The sequence below is a fragment of the Palaemon carinicauda genome, chromosome 37, assembly GCF_036898095.1.
Source record: "Palaemon carinicauda isolate YSFRI2023 chromosome 37, ASM3689809v2, whole genome shotgun sequence".
NCBI lineage: Eukaryota > Metazoa > Arthropoda > Malacostraca > Decapoda > Palaemonidae > Palaemon > Palaemon carinicauda.
This window is the reverse complement of record NC_090761.1, coordinates 37,371,633-37,394,172: the sequence shown is the minus strand read 5'-3', so window position 1 is coordinate 37,394,172 and position 22,540 is coordinate 37,371,633. Positions and strand designations below refer to the sequence as shown.

The window sequence follows — 22,540 nt, the reverse complement described above, 5'->3', positions numbered from 1 at the left end:
CATATAGTTAGGAAAAATTCAAATTATTTCCAAATTTCTCATATTTGAAGGTATAATTGTGGCCATATGTAATTGTGGAGGATAATTCATTTTTAAGTATTTTTTCAGGCCTATGGTGTAACAGAGCCTGGTGCTGGCTCTGACGTTGCTGGTATTAGCACTCGGGCTGAAAAGAAAGGAGATGCATACGTTATCAATGGCTCGAAAATGTGGATTACTAATGGTGGAGTGGCTAACTGGTATTTCCTTCTTGCAAGAACTAAGTAAGTTTCAAGGAACTTTATGTTTGCTGGTACAATATTTCCATGCCTGTAGAGCAAAACTTAATTAGTTCAATCTTTCATGGTAGATTGAAGTATATTCATTTTAGGTCCCAGATGCTTTTTTAAAACCAAGTTTTCTGGGCTCGAACCTGTGCCGCCCAGTGAATAAGCTCCATTTAGCACTTATTCTTAGGTAATTTACTGCTAAATATACCAGAGAAAAAATGTAAAGGAGTGCTAGGTTAACTAGCTCGCTCACCTATTGGTGTCGGTATAAAATTGGGCGTATATTCCAGAGGTCCCGCACTATTTAGATTAATCCACGACAGAGAACCCCAATAGAGGAGAGCCGTTCAACCTCACTCGGTACTACTACAATGCATCCGCTCAGAACCCAACTCCTTTTAGCACGACGAGTGAAGTAACCCGCATTTTTTATTGTGCTCTCGATTTTTGGTTATTTTCCATTGAATTATGGCTTCTTCGTCGGTTTTCCAGGAGACACCGTCTAAGTTAAGTACCAAGCTGGGTTTTACTGTGTTTTGAGCAACCTAGATCGTTTAATATTTATATTATAGGAGTTTATTCTCTTCGTTCATACCGATCTTGCTTGATTTCACTACAGTTGGTACTCCTGTTTTTGAGAGCTTTTAATTTTCACTTGCGGTGTTACTATGTGTATTATTTTTATTATCAAATATTATTTGTTATTGTGAATATTCATTATTTAGCGTTTAGAATCCTCGTGGTTCAATTTTTGGGCCGATATCATTTACGTATCGCTATGGCTGCCGACCTTCGTGCTAAGGCGGCAATGTTATTTTTAGCCATCAGGTGTGTCTTTTGTGATTTAATTATTTATGTTGCATGCCTTGCCCAAAAATTTTCTATGTGTTTATTCATATATTTAACGCTATTATTATTATTATAATGAATATTTGTGCCATTACTCCGTTTGATCTGTCTGGTTGGGGATCGTCAGTTGGTAGCCCTGCTGCCTCGTATCACGTGATCCTCCCCCACGCTCCCCCTCTAGCTAGGTGGGAGGCTAGGCTTCTCCCCCCTCCACTAAGGGACCGTTGCCTTCCCTCCTTTTAGAGGGGGTAGTTAAGTGTTTATGGACTTTGTCCTCCGGGTGGCCCGGCGGTTTCGTCTCTGTCTAGTCTGGTTGGCCACCGGTCAACAGAGTTGGATCCCGGTGCACCCTATTTTATATTCACTTTTCATTCTGGCTTATGTTATACGAAACCCTCCGGGTTCGATTGGCAGTTCTTAGTTACAGTTCCGCCCCCCTATTATTTTATAACATTTCCTATGATGATTATATATGACAGATCACTACCCCGGAGTCCCTAAAGGAATTGGTATTGAATATACCTTTATTTCCCGGCCCGGGGTCTACTCCGCCCCGGGAAATCAGACACCATGTGTCTTAATTCCTTGTTATTGCATCCTTTTTTATGCTCCCGGCTTGACCGGAATGGATGGCTATACTTAAGTTTCAAGTTAGACTTATGTTTAGGCCCGGGACCTCCGGTCCCGCCCCTATGTAAGAATATTACAGTTAAGCTCTAACCTTGCGTTAGACCTATGTTAGGCCCGGGTCCTCCGGACCCGCCCCTACTTATAAAAAAAAAAAAAAAAAAATAATAATAAGTACAGTTAAGCTCTAATCTTGTGTTAGACCTATGTTAGGCCCGGGTCCTCCGGACCCGCCCCTACTTAAAGAATAGTACAGTTAAGCTCTAATCTTGTGTTAGACCTATGTTAGGCCCGGGTCCTCCGGACCCGCCCCTACTTAAAAGAATAGTACAGTTAAGCTCTATTCTTGTGTTAGACCTATGTTAGGCCCGGGTCCTCCGGACCCGCCCCTACTTAAAGAATAGTGCAGTTAAGCTCTAATCTTGTGTTAGACCTATGTTAGGCCCGGGTCCTCCAGACCCGCCCCTACTTAAGAGAATTACAGTTTCTCATATACTATTCTTTTTATAGATGGTGCATTGTCTGACGCCGGCCTGTGCAGCTGTTCTGCACCAGCCTTGTGGCCACTCCGTCTGCCGATCTCACGCCCCTTGTGGGGTTCAACTGGAAGACGTTGTGGTATGGCACCCGGATAACTGTGTGATTTGCTTCGACCTCATCACTACCCTTGGATCTGACTCGGTGAGTCCCGTTGGCTATATTGCCTTCTTATTTTATTTACTATTAGTAAGATATCTATGGTCTTGAAGGACCATTGGGAGTCTCCCTTTTATAATTCCCACTATTATTTCAGGCATCCCCGGAGCAAAAGTCTGCGGCTCGGGCCACACTGAAGGTGTGGGTTGGTGGGTTTGCCCGGAATGTGAAGTCTAAGCGGCCGTACGTCCTATCTGAGGACTACTGCACCATGGTTTACCCCAACGCCAAGTCTTCAGCTGCTGTGGCTAGGCATGTGGCAGCTCCCATCATTGCCCACATTGATGCCACTATAACGGGTCTCATCGACCCAGAGCAAGATCCATCGGACGCCCCCGGAGGTCTGGAGGACAATGTTGCCTCCATGAACCTGGACGTCGAACCAATGTTGCTAGACGAGCCGGATACAGGTAGGGTGGTAAGTGAGGCAGGTGTGTCCGGCGCTGAGATTCCTATCCTCAGCCCCGCTCTTTCTTCTTCTTCTGATCGCTCTTCTTTTCTTGGATTTTCTGGGGACCGTGATTCGTCTCAACGTTCATACCCGGTTCCCCCTAAGGATAAGTCTACTTCAAGGACCTTACCCAAAGCTCGCAAGCCTCACAAGACTTCTCATGGCTCTAAACATGGTACGAACCCGTCTTCAAAGACCTCTGGTTCCTCCTCTAAGTCTCACGACCCGGAAGTTCCTTCCGCCCCTCCTGCTGCTAGCCCGGGCCTTTCCGAATCAGCTATGCTTCGCATCGTGTCGGAGATGCAGGCAAAGTTGGTTTCGGAGATGCAGTCGAGGATGGACACGATGTTCTCTAACTTCGGTCAGAGAATTGGGGCTTTAGAGCAAGGAGCTCCGGAGAGAGTCCAAAGCTCTCTCATACCGGATGCCTCTAAGCTCCCGCCGTTTGCCAAGAACAACCCCTGGCGGATGGCTCTTCATTCCCCGTTCTCAGACGGAATGTTGACTCTGGAGGGCCTTGGCACTCGTCCTCTAGAGGACTTTGAATTCTTTCCTCCGGGTCTGGCATTTCCATTTCATGGTTATGCCAGACTTACCGAGGAAGCTTTAGTCCGATTAGACAAGGTCCCCAAAGAGACGGTCATCTTCCCGAAGGAGCAAGCCCAATCTGTTTGGGCCAGATTTTTGAATGACATCGGCTGCACTAACACCATGCTGACGCCTTATAAAAGCTCCTTTACGATGTTCTTAATGGACAAGAACACCTTGACTCCATGCGTCAATAAGGTGGCAGAGCTTGCCTTTCAATATGCTCTGGAGGAGAAGCCCTTGCCTCCCATCCGAGAGGTGGATCCAATCTCCCTCCTTCTTCCCTCAGGTATTGAGTGTTGGGACAATGTCCATACCACCTTTACCTCCGGCAAGCTTGCAGCAGACTGTGCCTCAGTCTTGTTTAGTGAGAAGCTTCCCCGTCTCCCGGAATCCCTCATTAAACAGGAATATGATTCCCGCCTACGTGTGGGCCGTACTCTAAACCTGGCCACATCCACGGAGTCGATAGCCTTGACTTACGATACGGAGAGTATTTTTAAGTCTCTCAACAAGGCTACGTTACAGTCTTTATATTATGACTTGTATGACTTCGCTACTGCTAAACGCAGATGTCGCAAGCATGTTCTAGCTGAGGCGACGATTAGGCATGAACCTAATAAACTCATCCGGTCCTCCTGTTGGGGTTCAAATCTCTTCCCCGAGGATCTCGTAGAGGAAGTCTTGGCGGAGGCCATTAGGGTTAATCAGAGCCTTAAAGCCCGTTGGGGTTTGACCCCTAAACGCAAGTACAGTAGGGTCCCGAATTATGCGAGAATTTGGTCGATGAAAGGCCTCGTGTAATTGGAAATTCGTACATTTCGAAACACATCATGGCGGCAAACAGCAACCTACCCGTCAATTTTTTTTTTCACTCCATTTCTAGCTTTCTAGCTATATATATATACTGTATATACACTGTGTGTGTGTATGTATGTGTGTATGTATGTATGTATATATTATATATATATAAAACATATATATATATATATATATATATATATATATATATATATATATATATATATATATATATATATATATATATATATATATACTGTAGCTTTTATCTTAACAATACTGTAAGAAATCCTTCTTATAGATTTTTTTTATAAAATACTGTACAAAATTTCTTTTATGGATAAATAAAACAATAAAAAGTTGTTAAAGTTTTGATAATTTTCTATGACTGTAGTATTTACTACTGTACTATGCATAGCTTACTGTTTTCAGTATTTTCCGAATGATGTAGAATTATTTCCTATAGATACAAAAAACAAAAAAGGGTTTTCAAGGTTTGATACAGTATCTAGCAATAGTTAAAAATTACAGTATAGTACTGTATACCCATGATGACACTCCCACACGTAAACACGGCCACTAGGCGCAAGTGTGCACTAGGCTGCTGTACGATAATCACGCTTTTTTTTGCCCTGAGCGGTCATTTCACTAATGATAATTTTTCAAAGTTAATATAATTTCTTTATGCTTATAATTCGTAATTATAGTTAAAAGTAGGGATATTAATTAAATGGTTGAGTAAAAAAAACAATTAATACTACTATTATTTAATTTCAAATGGCTACATAATACTGAATATTCTAATGGGTTCTTTTTATCTTCAATCGTAAATCTTACGCCTGGATAAGCAACCAAAGGAAAGGGATAGGTCTCTCTCTCTCTCTCTCTCTCTCTCTCTCTCTCTCTCTCTCTCTCTCTCTCTCTCTCTCTCTCTCTCTCTCTCTCTCTTCATATCGTTTCCTGTATAGTTTTCAAATATGTTCGTCATACATTTGTACATTATTTATCCACTTTATTCTCTCTCTCTCTCTCTCTCTCTCTCTCTCTCTCTCTCTCTCTCTCTCTCTCTCTCTCTCTCTCTCTCTCTCTTTCTCTCTCTCGGCGTTTCCTTTCCCTTTATAGTTTTGTGAAATTTCGTTGTCCAGTCATTCGGTAATGAGAAGTCATTTTCGCTTTCGGCATCGAAAGAAAACTTTGTTTCTTCAATATACTCATCACTGGAGGATTCAGAACTAGTGCTCTCATTATCAAACAGGTTATCATTATCAAATTCCTCAACCAGAATATCATTTATTTCATCTAAAGAAATAACCTTCCTCTTTAGACCTTTCATTACAAAAGCAACAACAAATAACCACTTATGCATGAATGCCCGAGCGCACTGATAGGAAACCAGTTCAAACCAGAGTTTTGTAACATCAAGCTACCTTCAGAAAAATAGTTGCCAGACATCATATAAGTTTCTATTCACAGTCCCCATATGCTGAGAGTGTTGCCAAGTGGTGACCCTATACTTACTATACGAGTAAAGTAACATCACGAGACTGACGGCTTGTAAAATGCAATTAAAGTCATGAACGGAATATACAGTTGAAGGCGGTACCGAGTAGATCGTGGTGAACGGTTTATCACGTGGGTGACGCTTAACAGGTTATAAAAACATTTTATATAGTTCGGTATTTTCTCTATCCATCCTCTCCCAGAAAACCTTCAAATGTGAATTATCGGAATGTGTGCAGATCTTGGCAGTTCGATAACTAGTTAGCGACTGAGAATAAAAAAAATAAAAAGCCCGATTGACGAATGACGATGCTGATGAAGAGGATATCGAATACCGATTTTTCCTAAATTGATTTTTTCTACGTTCTGTCTAATCCAATGTACAGTACATTCTTATGTAAAGGGTGAACCCCAACATTTCTTGATGCTTCTACACTTTAATTATAGATATTTTACCACCTATTTATAATCTTTATTTATAATAACATCTTTAGTAAAAGCTCTTCAATATCACTTTCAGGAGTAAATGCGTTTATGATCGACGATGAAACGTAAAAAAAAAACGTTTTCCTTTTAAGAAGGCGTTTTTTTAGGAAAAAAAAACAACACGAAACAAAATTGCTCATATTTCATATATTTTGATTTTCTAAGGATAAATAAAACATTAATTATAACATTATTATTACATAGTACCTGGTAAGATATCTTTTGCCGCAAAAGTTAACCTATAGACATATGTTAAAATTGGTTAGCGAGTTCGTTATGATCGGCGATGGAACGTACTAAACAAAGTAATGGGTTTGGTTGTAGTGACATGTTTGGCAGTAGCATGATATAAAATAGTCTTTATTTTGATGGTTTTTAATTTAAAGTTTAATGAATAAGGATTTTTCACCATAATCACAACGTAAGTATAAAAATTAATTAGTACAAATATGGAATATTATACATATAGGTGTTGGACAGTTAGGCTAGGCCTAGCGACAAGTTCACACAACAGATGGGCAAACCTTAACATTTTTCATCCAAAACTAGTCTTAAAATGTTTGAACAGAAATCTTTCTCTCACATTCTCCCCCCCCCCCTTCTCAGACATCGGGGAACCATCCCCCCCCCCCCCCAATACAATTGAGAAAACAATAGATTTCCTACGCTTCGCGGTGCTTGACTCGCGGATTTAGAATGCTCCTCGCAAATACAGGAAAATTAATTTTTAAAAACTATCGATCGCGTAATTGAGGAATCGCGTAATTAGAACACGTGTAATTCGGGACCCTACTGTATGACCCCGCAAATTATCAAGCCCGGGGTAGGAAGAAGCTTAGACCATATACCTCCACCCAGTTCAGGCAACAACAGAGTGCTTCATCCAACTTCCGGCTGCCTCTTCCTCCATCTTCTGTTGTCCCTGCACAGCCTTCCACCTCTCGGGCTCCTTCGGATGACTATGTCACCGTTCTGCTACCTAAGAGCCAGCTTTCTGGTGCCTCCGCCACTTCCCCTGCCTTTAACCAGTCCTACGAGGCTCATAGCTCTTCCCAGAGTTATGGTAGAGGTAGAGGCTACCACCGTGGCTCTAACCAGAACAAAGGCAGGGGAAGAGCCTTTCGCAGAGGAAAGAACTTCCGAGGCGGACGTGGAGGCAACTCCTCAAACCAATACTGAGGTGCAGCAGGTAGGGGGGAGGCTCTATGCCTTCCGCAACAAATGGAGGTTCAGTCCCTGGGCGTTCAGTATCATCTCCAAGGGACTAGGGTGGAGTTGGATTCAAGGACCTCCTCCTCCGAACAAATTTCGTCAACATTCCACTCCGGACCTGGTCGAATTTGTCCAGGATCTTTTACAAAAGAACGCCATACAAGAAACGAAACATCTGAAGTTTCAAGGTCGGCTGTTCAGTGTCCCGAAGAAGGATTCAGACAAGAGAAGAGTGATTCTAGATCTATCCCTTCTCAACTTGTCCATTCAATGCGACAAGTTTCGAATGCTTACCGTCTCGCAGGTGCGGACCTTACTTCCCCGTGGGGCCGTCACCACCTCTATCGATCTTACAGACGCCTACTATCACGTCCCGATAGCGAGACACTTCCGTCCGTACCTAGGCTTTCGCTTAGGGGACAAAAGTTACTCCTTCAAGGTGATGCCTTTCGGGCTCAACATTGCCCCAAGGATCTTCACAAAGCTAGCAGAAGTCGCTGTTCAGGAACTCAGGAATCAAGGGATTCAAGTAGTAGCCTATCTGGACGACTGGCTCATTTGGTCAGACACCTCCCAAAATTGCCTAAAAGCCACTCACAAAGTCATCCATTATCTTCAATCTCTAGGCTTCCAGATCAACTTCAAGAAGTCCCGTCTTCTTCCAAAATCGAAGTTCCAATGGCTTGGCCTGCAATGGGATCTTATATCTCATACTCTGTGTCTTCCCAGACCCAAGAGGTTAGAGATTGCAAGGAACACCAAACGCTTTCTCAAAGACAAAGTAAGTTCCAGACGACTCCAAGAGAAGATTCTGGGGTCCCTTCAGTTTGCCTCAGTGACGGATCTTCTTCTGAAGGCAAAATTGAAAGATATCAATCGTGTCTGGCGTTCGAGGGCGAACCGGAAGCTCCGGGACAGGAAAGTCCGCCTTCCTCCCATTCTACGGGAAAGACTTCTTCCTTGGACAAGAGCAAACAGTCTGTCAAAGTCAGTTCCCCTTCGATTTCCGCCTCCGGAATTAATCATTCACACAGACGCATCCTTATCAGGTTGGGGCGGCTATTCTCAGCTCAAGAAAGTTCAAGGTCTTTGGACTCCCTTGTTCCGCCATTTTCACATCAATGTGCTAGAGGCCATGGCAGTTCTTCTAACCCTGAAACGTCTCGCTCTTCCCAAGAAACAACACCTTCGTCTGGTCCTCGACAGCGAAGTGGTGGTCCGCTGCCTCAACAGAGGCGGGTCAAAGTCAGGGCCTCTGAACCATGTTCTAGTAGCCATATTCTCCCTAGCAGCCTCGAACCGTTGGCATCTTTCAGCTGTCCACCTGGCGGGAGTCCGGAATGTAGTGGCAGACGCCCTGTCCCGGACCTCCCCTCTAGAATCGGAATGGTCACTCGATCTAAAGTCATTTCGGTGGATTCTCTCTCAGGTTCCCGGTCTCCAAGTGGACCTCTTCGCCACGGAATCCAACCACAAATTGAGAGTATATGTGGCTCCCAATCTAGACCCTCAGGCTTACGCCACAGACGCCATGTCACAGAATTGGGACAACTGGGAAAAGATTTATCTCTTTCCCCCGGTGAATCTTTTGCTGAAAGTTCTAGACAAACTGAGATCCTTCAAGGGACAAGTAGCCTTGGTCGCACCCAACTGGCCCAAGAGCAACTGGTATCCTCTCCTGCGGGAGTTGAGACTATACCCTCACCCGATACCCAATCCGGTTCTGTCTCAGATAGTACAAACACGCGTTGTGAACGCTTTCTCAAACATTCAGAGCGCCCTAACTTTATGGACTTTATGAAGTTTGCGGCTATGCATGGTGCCAATATTGATCCTCAAAACACCTTGTTCCTAGAATCGGATAAACGGGATTCCACCATCCGTCAGTATGACTCTGCAGTTAAAAAGTTGGCAAAATTTTTAATAGACTCAGACGTGAACTGTATGAACTTGAACCTTACAGTCACTTTCTTTAGATCTTTATTAGAATCAGGTCTGGCAGCCAATACTATCACCACTATTAAATCGGCTCTGAAAAAGATCTTCCTAGTGGGTTTTAACATAGACTTAACCGACTCTTTGTTAGCTTCAATTCCGAAAGCTTGTGCCAGACTGAAACCGGTTACTCGTCCTACCCCGGTGACCTGGTTCCTTAATGACGTACTCAAATTGGCTTCTGATACCATTAACAGTTCTTGTGATTACATGCCCCTTCTCAGGAAAACACTTTTCCTAGTGAGCTTGGCTTCCGGGGCAAGAATTTCTGAATTGGCAGCCTTGTCGAGAGACCCGGGTCATATTGACTTTCTGCCTTCAGGAGAGGTCCTTCTTTCTCCTAACAAATTCTTTTTGGCTAAGAATGAAGACCCTCAAAACAGATGGACCTCCTGGAAAATTGTTCCCCTCACGCAAGATCCGTCGCTGTGCCCTGTCACTACTCTTAGGTCTTATCTATCCCGGACCTCCTCTAACTCCTCGGGGCCTCTATTCGTTAGAGAACAAGGCGGTACCATTACTATTAAAGGGATCAGGCAACAAATTTTGTATTTTATTAAACAAGCTAACCCTGACTCTTTTCCTCTTGCACATGATATCAGGGCGGTTGCCACCTCGGTGAACTTCTTTCACCACATGAATTTTACAGACCTTTCCAGGTATACAGGGTGGAAATCACCGTCAGTGTTCAAGAAACACTACCTTAAACATTTGGAAGCCCTAAAATTTTCTACAGTAGCCGCAGGGAGCGTAGTTACTCCCGAGTAACTCACAGGTTAATGCCTTGACTCTTTATCTCTCCCTCTTACCTGCCTCATTTATACCCTATTGTATTCGTTGGTCTCGCACCTGAATACTGTTATTATATTTGTAAATTTTATGCTCCTGAGTATCTGTATATATTATCACTCACGGCATTATTATACCTACCTTATTGGATTTATGTTCATATTTAAGATACCCTTATAATTGTTTTTTGGTACTCATCTCTGATTAAAGCATCCTGTATTTCTCTTACGCTTATGTTTTTTCCTTTATTTTGCAAGTTTGGTGACATTTTTCTCTTGTATAGATTCACTGGGCGGCACAGGTTCGAGCCCAGAAAAGGGATTTTGACGTAGGAAAAATCTATTTCTGGGCGAAGGACCTGTGCCGCCCAGTGAACCCTCCCAGCTCCTCTCCCTTGGAGTCCCCAAACTTTGGGTGCTAAGGAGTTGGGTTCTGAGCGGATGCATTGTAGTAGTACCGAGTGAGGTTGAACGGCTCTCCTCTATTGGGGTTCTCTGTCGTGGATTAATCTAAATAGTGCGGGACCTCTGGAATATACGCCCAATTTTATACCGACACCAATAGGTGAGCGAGCTAGTTAACCTAGCACTCCTTTACATTTTTTCTCTGGTATATTTAGCAGTAAATTACCTAAGAATAAGTGCTAAATGGAGCTTATTCACTGGGCGGCACAGGTCCTTCGCCCAGAAATAGATTTTTCCTACGTCAAAATCCCTTTATTATACTTGAGACATGGATCAAGATTAGGGGAGCGAAACAAAAGACTATAGAAAAATTGGTACCAGAACCCTTGTAAAATAGTAGGAAATTTTAATAGTTCCAAGTTTCTTGTGTAATTTAAAGGATTTAATACTGTTAGTTTTGGAAATGCTATATACAAGAAAAAACTGCTTCATCTCTAGTGGATCAAAGTATAATTTGGATCTAGTACATTACTAGTTCTCTATTATTAACATTTAAAAGTAAAATTACTTTGTAGGGTAGAACCTTTGAGGTTCAAAAGACTTCAGTTTACATTCCTTTTTTCAATACCAGTCATACTGAGCATTTTACATTAGAATTGTTTTTCTACTTAATTGTTCTGTCACTAATACAAACTCTTTTGCTCTTTATTGGGCAATATACTTTCGGCGAAGCTGGAAGACTATATATAAGACTTGTAGCGAAGTATAACTACCCCACTACTAATTAGGTGGGTTAAGGGGGTAATACCGGCTTCCCTGCTCACACTCGCACCTGTGTTCTATTGCCACTTTTGCTTTTGGTTCAGAGTGAGGACGTCCTGTCCTCTCTCCCCCATTACCAGACTGGCCTTATGACTTTTCTTGTTCGGGAGTCATCCTGCATGCAGTCTCTCTGTGTGTAGAACTCTCTTGGTATCAAGTGTCTGGGGAGATTAGTAGGTGACAAAGAGGAGGTCTAAAGTATTCTTTTCCTTTGGGGTTTTCCTAGAAGGTTTCTTTCTTCACCGTCGGTGATCCCTCCTTTTTTATTCTGCTCACTCGTTCTCCTCCGGAGAACGGTCTAGTAAGAGTGATGGCTACCCTAAAGCTAATGCAACGATAGAGCCCCCGACCCGTGGACAACCCCAGGTATGGACATCGTCGCTTTCCTTTAGAAGCAGTGGCGTCTAACACCAGAGGAGTCTATCTGGTTGCCACTTATGGCAACTCCTGCCTTCCTTATGGCTTTCGGATCTCCCTGCTAAGGAATTCTTTGTCACTGTCTTCTTCGAGAAGGCCGCTTGCGGCTGACTCAAAGCTTAACCTTCGGTCTTGCTTCTCAATTATTGCAGCCGGCAGGGGGAGAGCAAAGCCTGAAACTTGTTTCTGCTCCTCTCAAGGGACACCTTTCCCCTTTGTAGGTTTAGTCTTCCCCTGACTGGTCTCCTCTGTGTGGGATGACAAGAAGGATTTTGGATTCGTCTATGCCCTTCTCTAACACCTTGGAGCATGGTTCGTCGGATTGAAATGACTAGGTATCACGTAGGATGGGTGAAGCTGTGATACCTTTCCAGTGAGTTCTATGTACTCGGCGATCTTTGACCTCTACTCGTCCGACCAGCTTGACTCGTCCAGTCTACATGTCTCGTCCATCCAGGTTGACTAGTCCTTCCAGCATGACTAGTGAATCCAGTACGACTAGTCCTTCTAGTATGACTCGTCTAATATCTGTTGCGGGATCACATAGCATTGCTCGCCAAACTCCTCCGGGAGTTCTGACGAGTAGCGCAACTTTGATGACAACACGTGAGCTGAGGAGTCCAGGAGCACTCTCCGACCATCTTTCCTCCGTACTCTGAGGTTACAAAACGTGGTCCGTAGTATTCAACGTCTGACAGTTTATAATGACCCCATGTTTGATAAGGGCATGAACAAGAGATGCCTGAGTTTCACTCCTCACTATTGCATTTAAATCTCAAATTTAGAAGAATATAACACTGATACATCAATATTACTAAAATCTCAGTTTCATTAGCTGCCGCGGGACCGCTTGTGGTCGCTGGCTTCCATCAACGAGTCTTGTAGGCCTTAACTCTTAAGGCCGGGGGTTCACCTCCAGGTGCTTGACAACTTCCCCTTCCGAGGAAAGTTATCCTCCACCAAGTGTTGGGCAATTTTCCCTTTTGACGGAGAATTACCCTCCTCAGCCACTATCCAGCAGTCTTCCTATTTGTGGGGAGAATCGCCGACAGAGACATTAGTGGTTGGTCGCCATTCCCGCCTACAGGAGAAACTGCCTTCCCTCCATACTCTGAGGGTATAAAATGAGTCTCGTTAGCTGCCGCACGGCTGCTGGCGGTCGCCAGCTTCCGTTGATGAGTCTCGTAGGCTTTAATTCTTAAGGATTGCCAGCCCTCATTTTTCACGAGGGCTAGGTTACAGAGACAGGCGTGATAAAGAATAAATCGCGAGAGCGTGTTGCCCTAGGGTCGGATAACTCCTAGCCTAACAACGCACTGCCATTGCTTAGGCTCAGATAATTAACCCACTAAGTACTGCCTATTATAGAATTTACTTGGTTTCTATCACAGTGCAGTCATATCTTTCTTCAAGCAAGAACATGCTTACGAAATTTTCAAGCTGTGAAACGTAATGCGAATATTTTTATGACTCACTTTGCAAAAAATGTTTCATGTTAAGAAAAGAGATTGGCCAGCCAGGCCCAGAATAAAAGTCACCCATTAAAAAAGTTGAAGAAAATGGGTTCACACAACAGAAAATGTAGCTGTAGTCTATAGTGCGGTTAACTAATAGTACAGTACATAAGGTACTGTATATTTTTATATATACAGTATTTTATTGTATGTATTGTATTATTTTCCATTTATTTTTACATTATGTTGTAATAACTACTTAATTTATAGGTATTAACAGTTAGTTTAGGTATATTGAATGGTTCAAATGTATTTGGTTGTACAGTATTTCATTGTGGTTATACTGAAGCTTTGTTATAAGATTTGATGTGGTGCTTTGTATTTTTCCAGCTATACAAACCTGAAGCTCTTTACATATACTGGTCCTGCCATAATTGTAAAGTGACGGTCAATAGCGAGTGCTGGTGTGAGCGAGGTAGCTAGTCTACCCTGCTAACTAGCGGAGGGTAGTTACTCCTCGCAAAAGCTTTAATGGCTTGTTTCATCTTTCCCGAAGTAAAGTGTTCTAGGTTTGTATAGCTGGGAAACATACAAATTATTCCTAAATTTTTTATTATTCAGGCATTTCTAGCTCAGTCAGTTGCTTCTTGGTTATATTACATTTTATTATATTTATGTCCCCGTCCTCCATGTCCGGGGGAGTTGGGCAATGTCTAGGTTAAGTAAGGGGTTTAGCTCCAATTTACGCTTACCTTGTGAAATAAATCACATTGCTAAATTCGACGCTAGTACCGATTGCCCAGGCCATTTTCGTAGGGATAACGAGGTGTCAGGGTGCCTTCTAAACAGCTCGTGTGAAGCAGAGAGAGCCACCCCAGGGCAGTCTTCCAGCCAGTTGGTTTTAGGACCTCCACCCACCTGAAGGTGAGTCTCTTAAGTAAAGAGCGAGAGGTTTGAATGCTGCGCTGGAACAAATAGCAAATTTGGGAATATGTATTTTTCTCAGCTGTACAAACCTAGAGCTCTCTACATGTACTGGTCCCGTCATCATCTACCCCTAAGAAGTCTTGCCATAATTTCAAAGTGGTGGTCAGTCGCTAGTGCTGGTGTGAGGGAGGTGGCTAGCCTACCCCGTCCCGCTAACTAGCAAAGGGTAGTTACACCTCGCAAAAGCTTTAACGACTAGTTTCAATTTTGCCGAAATAATACTCCTAAGTAAAGAGTTCTAGGTTTTTATAGCTGGGAAAAATACAAATTATTCCCAAATTTTTTATTTTTCAGGTTTCTCTAGCTCAGTCAGTTGCTTCTTGATTATATTACATTGCCCAGGGCTTCTACCAAGATGCTTCTGCAATTGCAATTCTCACCAGGAAGCATGACCTAACATTTTTGTTTTATGGATGCATTTTCCTCCTTTGAATTTTATTGAATCAGTATAACCCAGCTAACTTATAAATCCTAGGTCCTTTAGCTGCTATGCTGCTGGATCTGTCTGGGATCATGTCTTCGCTTTAAATGGGTTCCTCATAGATATGGGATTCAACAGATGACTTTTTTTCTGGCCATTATGAGATCCTCCAAAGGACTAGCAGTCAACTGAAGTGGCAAGCATTGTCTACCTTTCTGAGAGTCATCCCTATTGCTTCCGTTTACATATCACAAGTTTGGGAAGATAGTGAGTGCTTTTGACTGGCACTGATGCACAGTTTAACAACTCTACTCTTTCATCTTGTTTCCATCCAAAACCAAGGTTAATGATGTATCTTTCGACCCAATGCAAAAATATTTCTCTTTGTGACTTCCAGGTAGTTTGTGACATTCAAATACCATACCGTATACTTTTACTCATTCTGTCTATTTGGATCCTATAAACATGCTCCCTGTAACACAGTTGATCTACTGTAAATTAAGGTAAGTGGGTGTTGAGTCCTTCATGGAGTCGTGCTCTCTTTGGTAACACATTTGTCAGATTTAGATGAGAACTCTGGATTGGTATACGATTGTCCACTACAGCTTTAGTTATTGAACTGGGACCTGCAGTAGTAAACCTTTTATTGCAAATTATGCTTAGGGCTGACATCTCTACAGCTATGACTTTAAATCGGACCCTTTGTTTTAATCAACTGTTTGGATATGTTTCTTGAATGTCAAGCATATCCTCTAAAGCATGATTTGTTCTCACATGCACATGAAAGTAAATATTGCCTCCTGAGAATAGTACTTAGGATGAAGATTGGTTGTGTATTGAGCATTATTGATTTGTGTGAAAAACAAGTTTTATGTCTAAATTTATTGCAATGGTATGACTTTTGGGATAAATCTTATTCCACTAAAGTAGTTTTTATTTTGTCTTAAATAATTTGAACGATGTAATTATCAGTTCTTCAACCTTTATATTTGTATAATATAGAAAATTTTTTCATTCTTTTACTTAGAAATATGATAAGTGTTGATATAAGATAGTTTAAATAAGAAATGCAAGAAATTGAAAGTATCAAAGCTATTTAGATGGAAATATATTTAGGTGGACAGTGTATATGCTAAAATGTTTTTTTGTCAACATGAATATGTTTGTATAGTCCTTATTCATTCTGGGAAATGTTTAATTAGTCAGAGAAATTTATTTAAGGAGTTATCTGTTAGCCAAAATCTATCTTTGGCTATTGCTGAAAATTCCCTTAGAGAACACTAGTTGCTATTACATACTCTTAATGCCCCTAAGCATGTACAGTATTTCCTTTGAAATTTGTACTTGCGTCAAGCAGTGCACTGTAGGCATTACGTGAAGGTCTTCGTAATATCCTTCAGCCCATACAGTAGTTGCACTAATGTTTTAGCTTTCTACTATCCCTCTGTTCCCACTTACAAATATTTGATTATTGGGGAGAGCAATCCTCAAGTAATTTTTTTTTTTTAGTTCTGATCCTAAGTGTCCTGCTTCAAAAGCCTTCACTGGATTTATTGTTGATGGAGATTCTCCTGGTTTGACAAGAGGACGAAAAGAAATCAACATGGGACAACGATGCTCGAACACATGTGGCTTTACTCTGGAGGATGTTGTTGTGCCTAAAGAAAACGTCCTGATTGGTATGAACTACTGATTCATTCATTTATTTGATAGCTTTGTTAGGCTACAAAATCTTTATACAGTATATGGAATATCTAAGGTTAATTTGTTTTAAATAGAGAGTAGTTGTGGTTATTTTAGACTTTTCTTATTAAAGTAATGACAGCATTTTAATTAATGATACAAAAGCAAAGATGACGAGTAACACAGCTATTGGGGTTATACGATAAATGTAATACACCATTGAAAAAGAAAGCATACAAGCATATTAAGAAAAATTGAAAAGATGGGAGGGTAAGTGCTGAACTGCATGTACTTGATGGAAAAAGCAAATCTATTTTGTGGTGTATATATAAGAGGAAACACTAGATTTATTTAGACCTACAGTTTGTGTTATTGGTGTCTCCCATGTGGAACTTTTGGAATTTCTCTCTCTCTCTGCTTGCATTTCACTGTCAAATTCGTATCTTTATTTAGTAAATTTGATTTATTTCCTTTTAGAGTATTTTTGTATACACCATGCAGTGTTAAGTAATGCATTTTATAAAAAATAGGGTTGCAGAAGTTCTGTATGTGGAAAGAACATTTGGGAAGGGTTTTAGAGAAAACCTACCCTGATGGTAGATACCGCTATAAGATCTGTTAAGGCCATCGTGATCAGGTAAATCTGGATTTAAAGTGTTTTTGGGGAAAAGACTCCAAGATGTTGATTGTCCAAAATTTATTCTTACACTGATACATACAAGCCAGTAAGATATCCAAAGATACCTCAAACCATTTACAGAAATAATCACCAGTTTGCTGCACTATATAAACGATAGTTAACATAAGAACTATAGAGACAATAGTTTACTATTCTAACACACCACCTTAAAATGAAGTCAATGCAGTATATTTATTATTATTCAGCATGCTTATATATTAACATTAGTTTAGCACTCCACTACACACATTTGTGGACATCCCATGTCTGCTAATAACTGTTTCAAGAACTTTGCTTCCTGGACTGCAAATGCTAATGCAACATATTCAGCTTCACAACTTGATAAAGCTACAGTGGACTGTTTCTTGCTCTTCCATGATAGCAATGAGTTTTCATCTCATGATTTTGTACAGTAACCACCTATACTACGCCCATCGTCATGTTAGGGGGAATCTGATTGTAAATTTTCACCTGTAGTGGAGTACAGTATCTGATTTTAAGAATTTCAACCCGTAGTATTCAGTATCCTTAAAGTGTGTTAGTCAATTTTTAAATGTACTGTATCTTTCTTGGATCAGCTTTATGTTTGAGAGAGTTTGGTAACAATATAACACAAATCTGGTCTGGTTCCAGTCATGATATAAGTTAAAGAACCAACAATCTCTATGCATACATTTGGATTTTCAATCTTGCCCTATTCATCTGCTTGAACCTTTGTTGAACTAATTTTGCATGATGTGGCTTTTGGTTTACATTCAGTCAATGTCATTGAAACACTCTAAAATTTTCTTCAAGTACAATTTTTCATTTATTTCTATGCAACCTGGCTCATATTTAAACTCAATGCCCAGAAACTGTTGCGAAGATCCCAAGTCTTTCATTTTGAATTTACAACACTAAATTTTTGACACCATTCATCAATTCTTTACCACTTGCAGCAATGACATTATCTTCAACCATACAATGACAATAACTTCTGAGGTTTCATCATTATTTTTGTACTTAATTGGCCAATGATTGAACATAATTTTCTTTCACAAAATGTTCATGTAACATGTTAATCCAGGTCCTACCACTTTGCTCTAAACCATACAAAGATTTGTTCAATTTCAGAACTAAGTTTTGCCCATTTTCATCTTGTTTTTCAAAACCTTGTGGTTGCTCCATATATATCTCAAACTCAATGGGAGGATTGGGGTACAGTATGCTGTCGACGTCCATTTGATGGATCAACATATTTTTCTGAACAGCTACATTCATTAGCATTCGAACTGATGTAAAACGAGCACTGGGTGAGAAAGTTTCTGTATAATCAATATGTTGAACTTGGGAATAACCCTTAGCTACATACCAATCTTTGTAACACTCTTCCCCTTTTGGACCAATTTTAACAACATACACCCAGCACCCAGCACTCTCCTACCATACTTCTATCTTTTGGTAGCAGAGTAAGTTCAAATGTATTATTGTCTTGTACTGCACAGAATTCCTCTTCCATGGCCTTTTGCCATTTACATGACTCAGTGGAAGACATAGCCCCATGACAAGTTTGAGGAGCGTCTAACATTCTACAACAATAATCAATGTTATACATGGCAGTGTCATCTGTGACATAATCAAGATATTTTGGTTGTTACATTGCCTTCTTACATATCTAGTGTTACCAATAGCTTGGTCAACAGTAGCACCCACATCATGCCCATCATCTTTACGTACGGTCTCTGGTTCCTCAGGAACGACAAGTTGATCTTGTTCCCTGGATACATTTACATCACCATAGCTATCCAATTAGATTTCAACATCATATGATTCAGTGAACTTTACACATCGTTTTCTTTTGATAACATCATTGTTTGGGAAGTACACAAGATATGCAGGGCTACACCTATCATACCCAACAAAAATACTTTTCTCATTGTTGTCATCTTAACTTTGTTTTATTTTGAACGTATATGTAGCTCAAAGTTCCAAATCTATGCATGTTACATGAATCAGGTTTCTGCCCTGAGAAACATTCAATCGGTGATTTATCAGTTCTTGGATTATAGCAGAGGTTGCCAGTGTAGGCTGATGCCATAACTGCATAAGTCCACAACTGTTTTCCCAAGTTTCATTCCAACAGCAGACATCTTTCTATTTCAAGAAGAGTTTGCCATCCTCTCTCTTCTGTACTGCTTTGGTGAGGTGGATACGGTGCAGACATCTCGTGTTTTATTTTGTTGTTTACCATTAGAGTTTTAAAGCTTTCACAAGTAAATTCTGCTCCATTGTCTGTTAAGCACAGAGTCTGCAAGAAATATTTGCGTAGCTTTCACAGTATCACTTTCTCTTTGACAAAGTACACCATATTTACACCAGAATAATCATCAACAAAAGATACTGGGTACAGGAATCCATATTTAGTTGCTGGTTGAATTGGTCCAGCTAGATTACAATGAACAAATTGAAGTGGCATTTTAGTTCGACTATCAGGTTCTCTACTTCCAGTTTGACACATTTTGCCTGCGACACATGTTTCACAATGAAAATAGTTTTTCTTTGTTAACTTAATGCCATTAACAACATTTTCTAATTTTAGAACATTGTTCACATTGCAATGACCAAGTATTTTGTGCCACTCTTCTGCTGTATGGTTCCTTGATTTTGTGGAAGAATTACTGTTCACAAAATACAATGTACCTCTTTTCTGTATGTCAAATGTCGTAGCATCAGGAGCCCTTAATTCAGCATTATTTGGAGTAAAATTAACAGAAAATCCTTTTTCAGTACCTGCTTGCACAGAGAATATAGCTTGCTTGTATGTGGGTACATATGATGCATTGTCTAAATGTCATTTTATGACTTTGACCATTCACATCATGTAATAATATCTCAACTTCACCTTTGCCTGACACAATGCCATTTGTTCTGCTGCCATCAGCATGCTCAATAAAATTATTCTCTGGCTTAAATGAATCATCAAATCTTGCAAATTTAGATTTATCTTGAACAATATGTGTAGTCGGACCACAATCTACTAACATTGCACCTTCATTGACTTCACTACAACCACTTACTTGATCAACATTAACTTATATGAAAAGAATATTTAACGTTGACACCAGAAGTCATCGATTTTGCGTAGTCCTTTCTGCGGCATCCTTTTGTGATGTGTGCCCATTGCGGCAGTTTTCACACCATCTCTTTTTTTGTCATGCCGACAATTTTTCTTTATGCAGTCTGCTGCCCCGTGGCCTGGTTTCAAGAGGCATTTGAAACTTCCGTCACCCACGGCCTGTTTCCCAGTTAGGTTTCAGCTTCACATTCATGATGCAGTCATCTGTTCGTGTGGATTTGCATTGTTCAATCTCTTCAAAGTTCCTACCTTAAATTCAGAAAAATTCATCTGTTTTTCCTTCTGTGTGATAATTGTAGCGAATGTCTTGAAAGAATCGTGAAGGCCCCTAAAGTAACATAGCAACAAGTAAAATGTCACTGATTGTTTCACCGGTGGACTTCTGCGAGTTGGAATCAGTTTCACCCCTTATGATATAGTCGGTCACTGCTTCACTAGAATTCAAGTTCAATTATATAAGTTCTGCATATAATATGATCACTCTCGGTTTGCCCTTACCAAGGTAATGTTCACTGAGAATTAACAAGGCTTAGTTCTGCATATAAGATGATCAATCTCGGTTTGCCCTTACCAAGGTAATGTTCACCGAGAATTAACAAGGCTTTTCTTCCATCGTTGTTTGCATCTTTCATAACTAATGAGATGCTGCGGTCGTTCAGACATTGGACAAGTTCTGCAAATGCATCACTTTTATCTTCCTCGTCAGATTTAGTGGTCTCATCTGCACGATAACATTGTACAGTTTTTGGAATCTCATAGATCCCGCAAATTTTACCTCCCAAAGTTCATTCTTCGTCTCGTTGCCGTTAAACATTAAGCTCACTCTGGGCCCATAACCTCTTGAGGCCATGGTCATCAGGTAAATCTTGGTACGAAGTGTTTGTGGGGAAAAGACTCCAAGATGTTGATTGTTCAAAATTTATGCTTACACTGATACTTATAAGATTGTAAGATAACCAAAGATACTTTAGACTATTTACAAAAATAATTGCCAGGTGGCAACACTATACAGGTATAAATGATAGTTAACATGACAGCTATATAGACGATATTTTACCATTCTAACAAGATACTGCTCTCCTATTGGTCAGCATCTTTTCCGTCATAAATCTGCCGTCATCCTTCAACTATTTCCTTTCGGCATTCACTATCGTTCAGGTTGAATTCGTATGGGTGATTTCGATTTTGTACTTATAGTTTTCGTGTTGCTTTTTTCAACCCGTAATTCTATAGCTATGGATCCCAAGATTGTTGCTGATGTTCAAGGAAAGACGAGGATGCTTTCTATGGAGACAAAGCAGGAGATGAGTTAGAAGTGTGAGGGTGGCATGGGGTTGAGTGTTGTTTCTAAGGAGTATGGCCGAAATCCGTCGACGAGAGGCGCCATCCTTAAGCAGAAGGAAGCTATCAAAGCAGCAATGATTTGTAGGGCATGACTGTCTTCTCAAGTAAGAGGAGCCATGTCCATGATGCGATAGAGAGACTTCTCTAGATTAAGGCTAAGGAAATTGCTGGCGACACGATCACCGAAATGGTAATCTGCCACCTGCCCAGCGCCATTTTCGGTGATCTCGTACATGCTCAGACTGAAAACGATGAAGAAGGGACATCGCATTAGGCAGCCTTAGAGGTCAAGGCTTCATGCGGTTTGAAAAATTCAGGAGACAGACTGGCGTTCATTCTGTGGTGTGGTATGGAGAGGCTGCCCAGCTTGGACATGAAAGCAACCGAAGCCTTTGTTAAGAAATTTGACGAGTTGACTCTCCAAGAAGGTTACATTCCTCAGTAAGTGTTCAACATTGACAAAACTGATCTTTTTTGGAAAAAATGCCTCATCGGACCGATATCACGACAGAAGAGAAGAAGCTGCCCAAGCATAAGACTATGAAAGACGTGCTTACCCTTTCACTCTGTGCCAATGCCAGTTGAGGTTGTAAAGTCTAGCCGTTACTGGTGTGTCATTTGGAGAGTCCTCAAGCCTTCAAGTCCCACAAGGTACTTAAGGGGCCGGCTGGCTAATGCCGTTTTTTAAGGACAGGACTTTGACATTCATACCACTTATTAAGGTGACTTAGGACATCTCCAATCTGTATAGGATTTTTGCCTCTGACCTTCGGTTTTGTTACACCAGGGCGATTTATCCTGAAAATGAGTGATTTTCAAATTCTATCTCCTCCCATGATACTTAATATTAGACCTGGGATTATTACCCTATAGAGACCTGATGTAGACCTCTAATACCTCCAATAAAAGTTTTTTTTTTTTTCTAAAAGTCAATTTTTTTAGCGAGATGTG

The 22,540-nt window shown here is 41.0% G+C and overlaps 1 protein-coding gene across 1 annotated transcript in view; it reads left to right on the top strand.

Annotated features, from left to right (window-relative positions):
• The window catches only part of Mcad (Medium-chain acyl-CoA dehydrogenase), a 62,981-nt gene that overhangs the window by 29,085 nt on the left and 11,356 nt on the right, over positions 1-22,540 (top strand). Inside the window, exons 6-7 of the mRNA XM_068360541.1 lie at positions 109-263; positions 16,278-16,447. Of these exons, the coding sequence (XP_068216642.1) occupies positions 109-263; positions 16,278-16,447 (325 nt within the window). The remainder of the gene's footprint in view (positions 1-108; positions 264-16,277; positions 16,448-22,540) is intronic.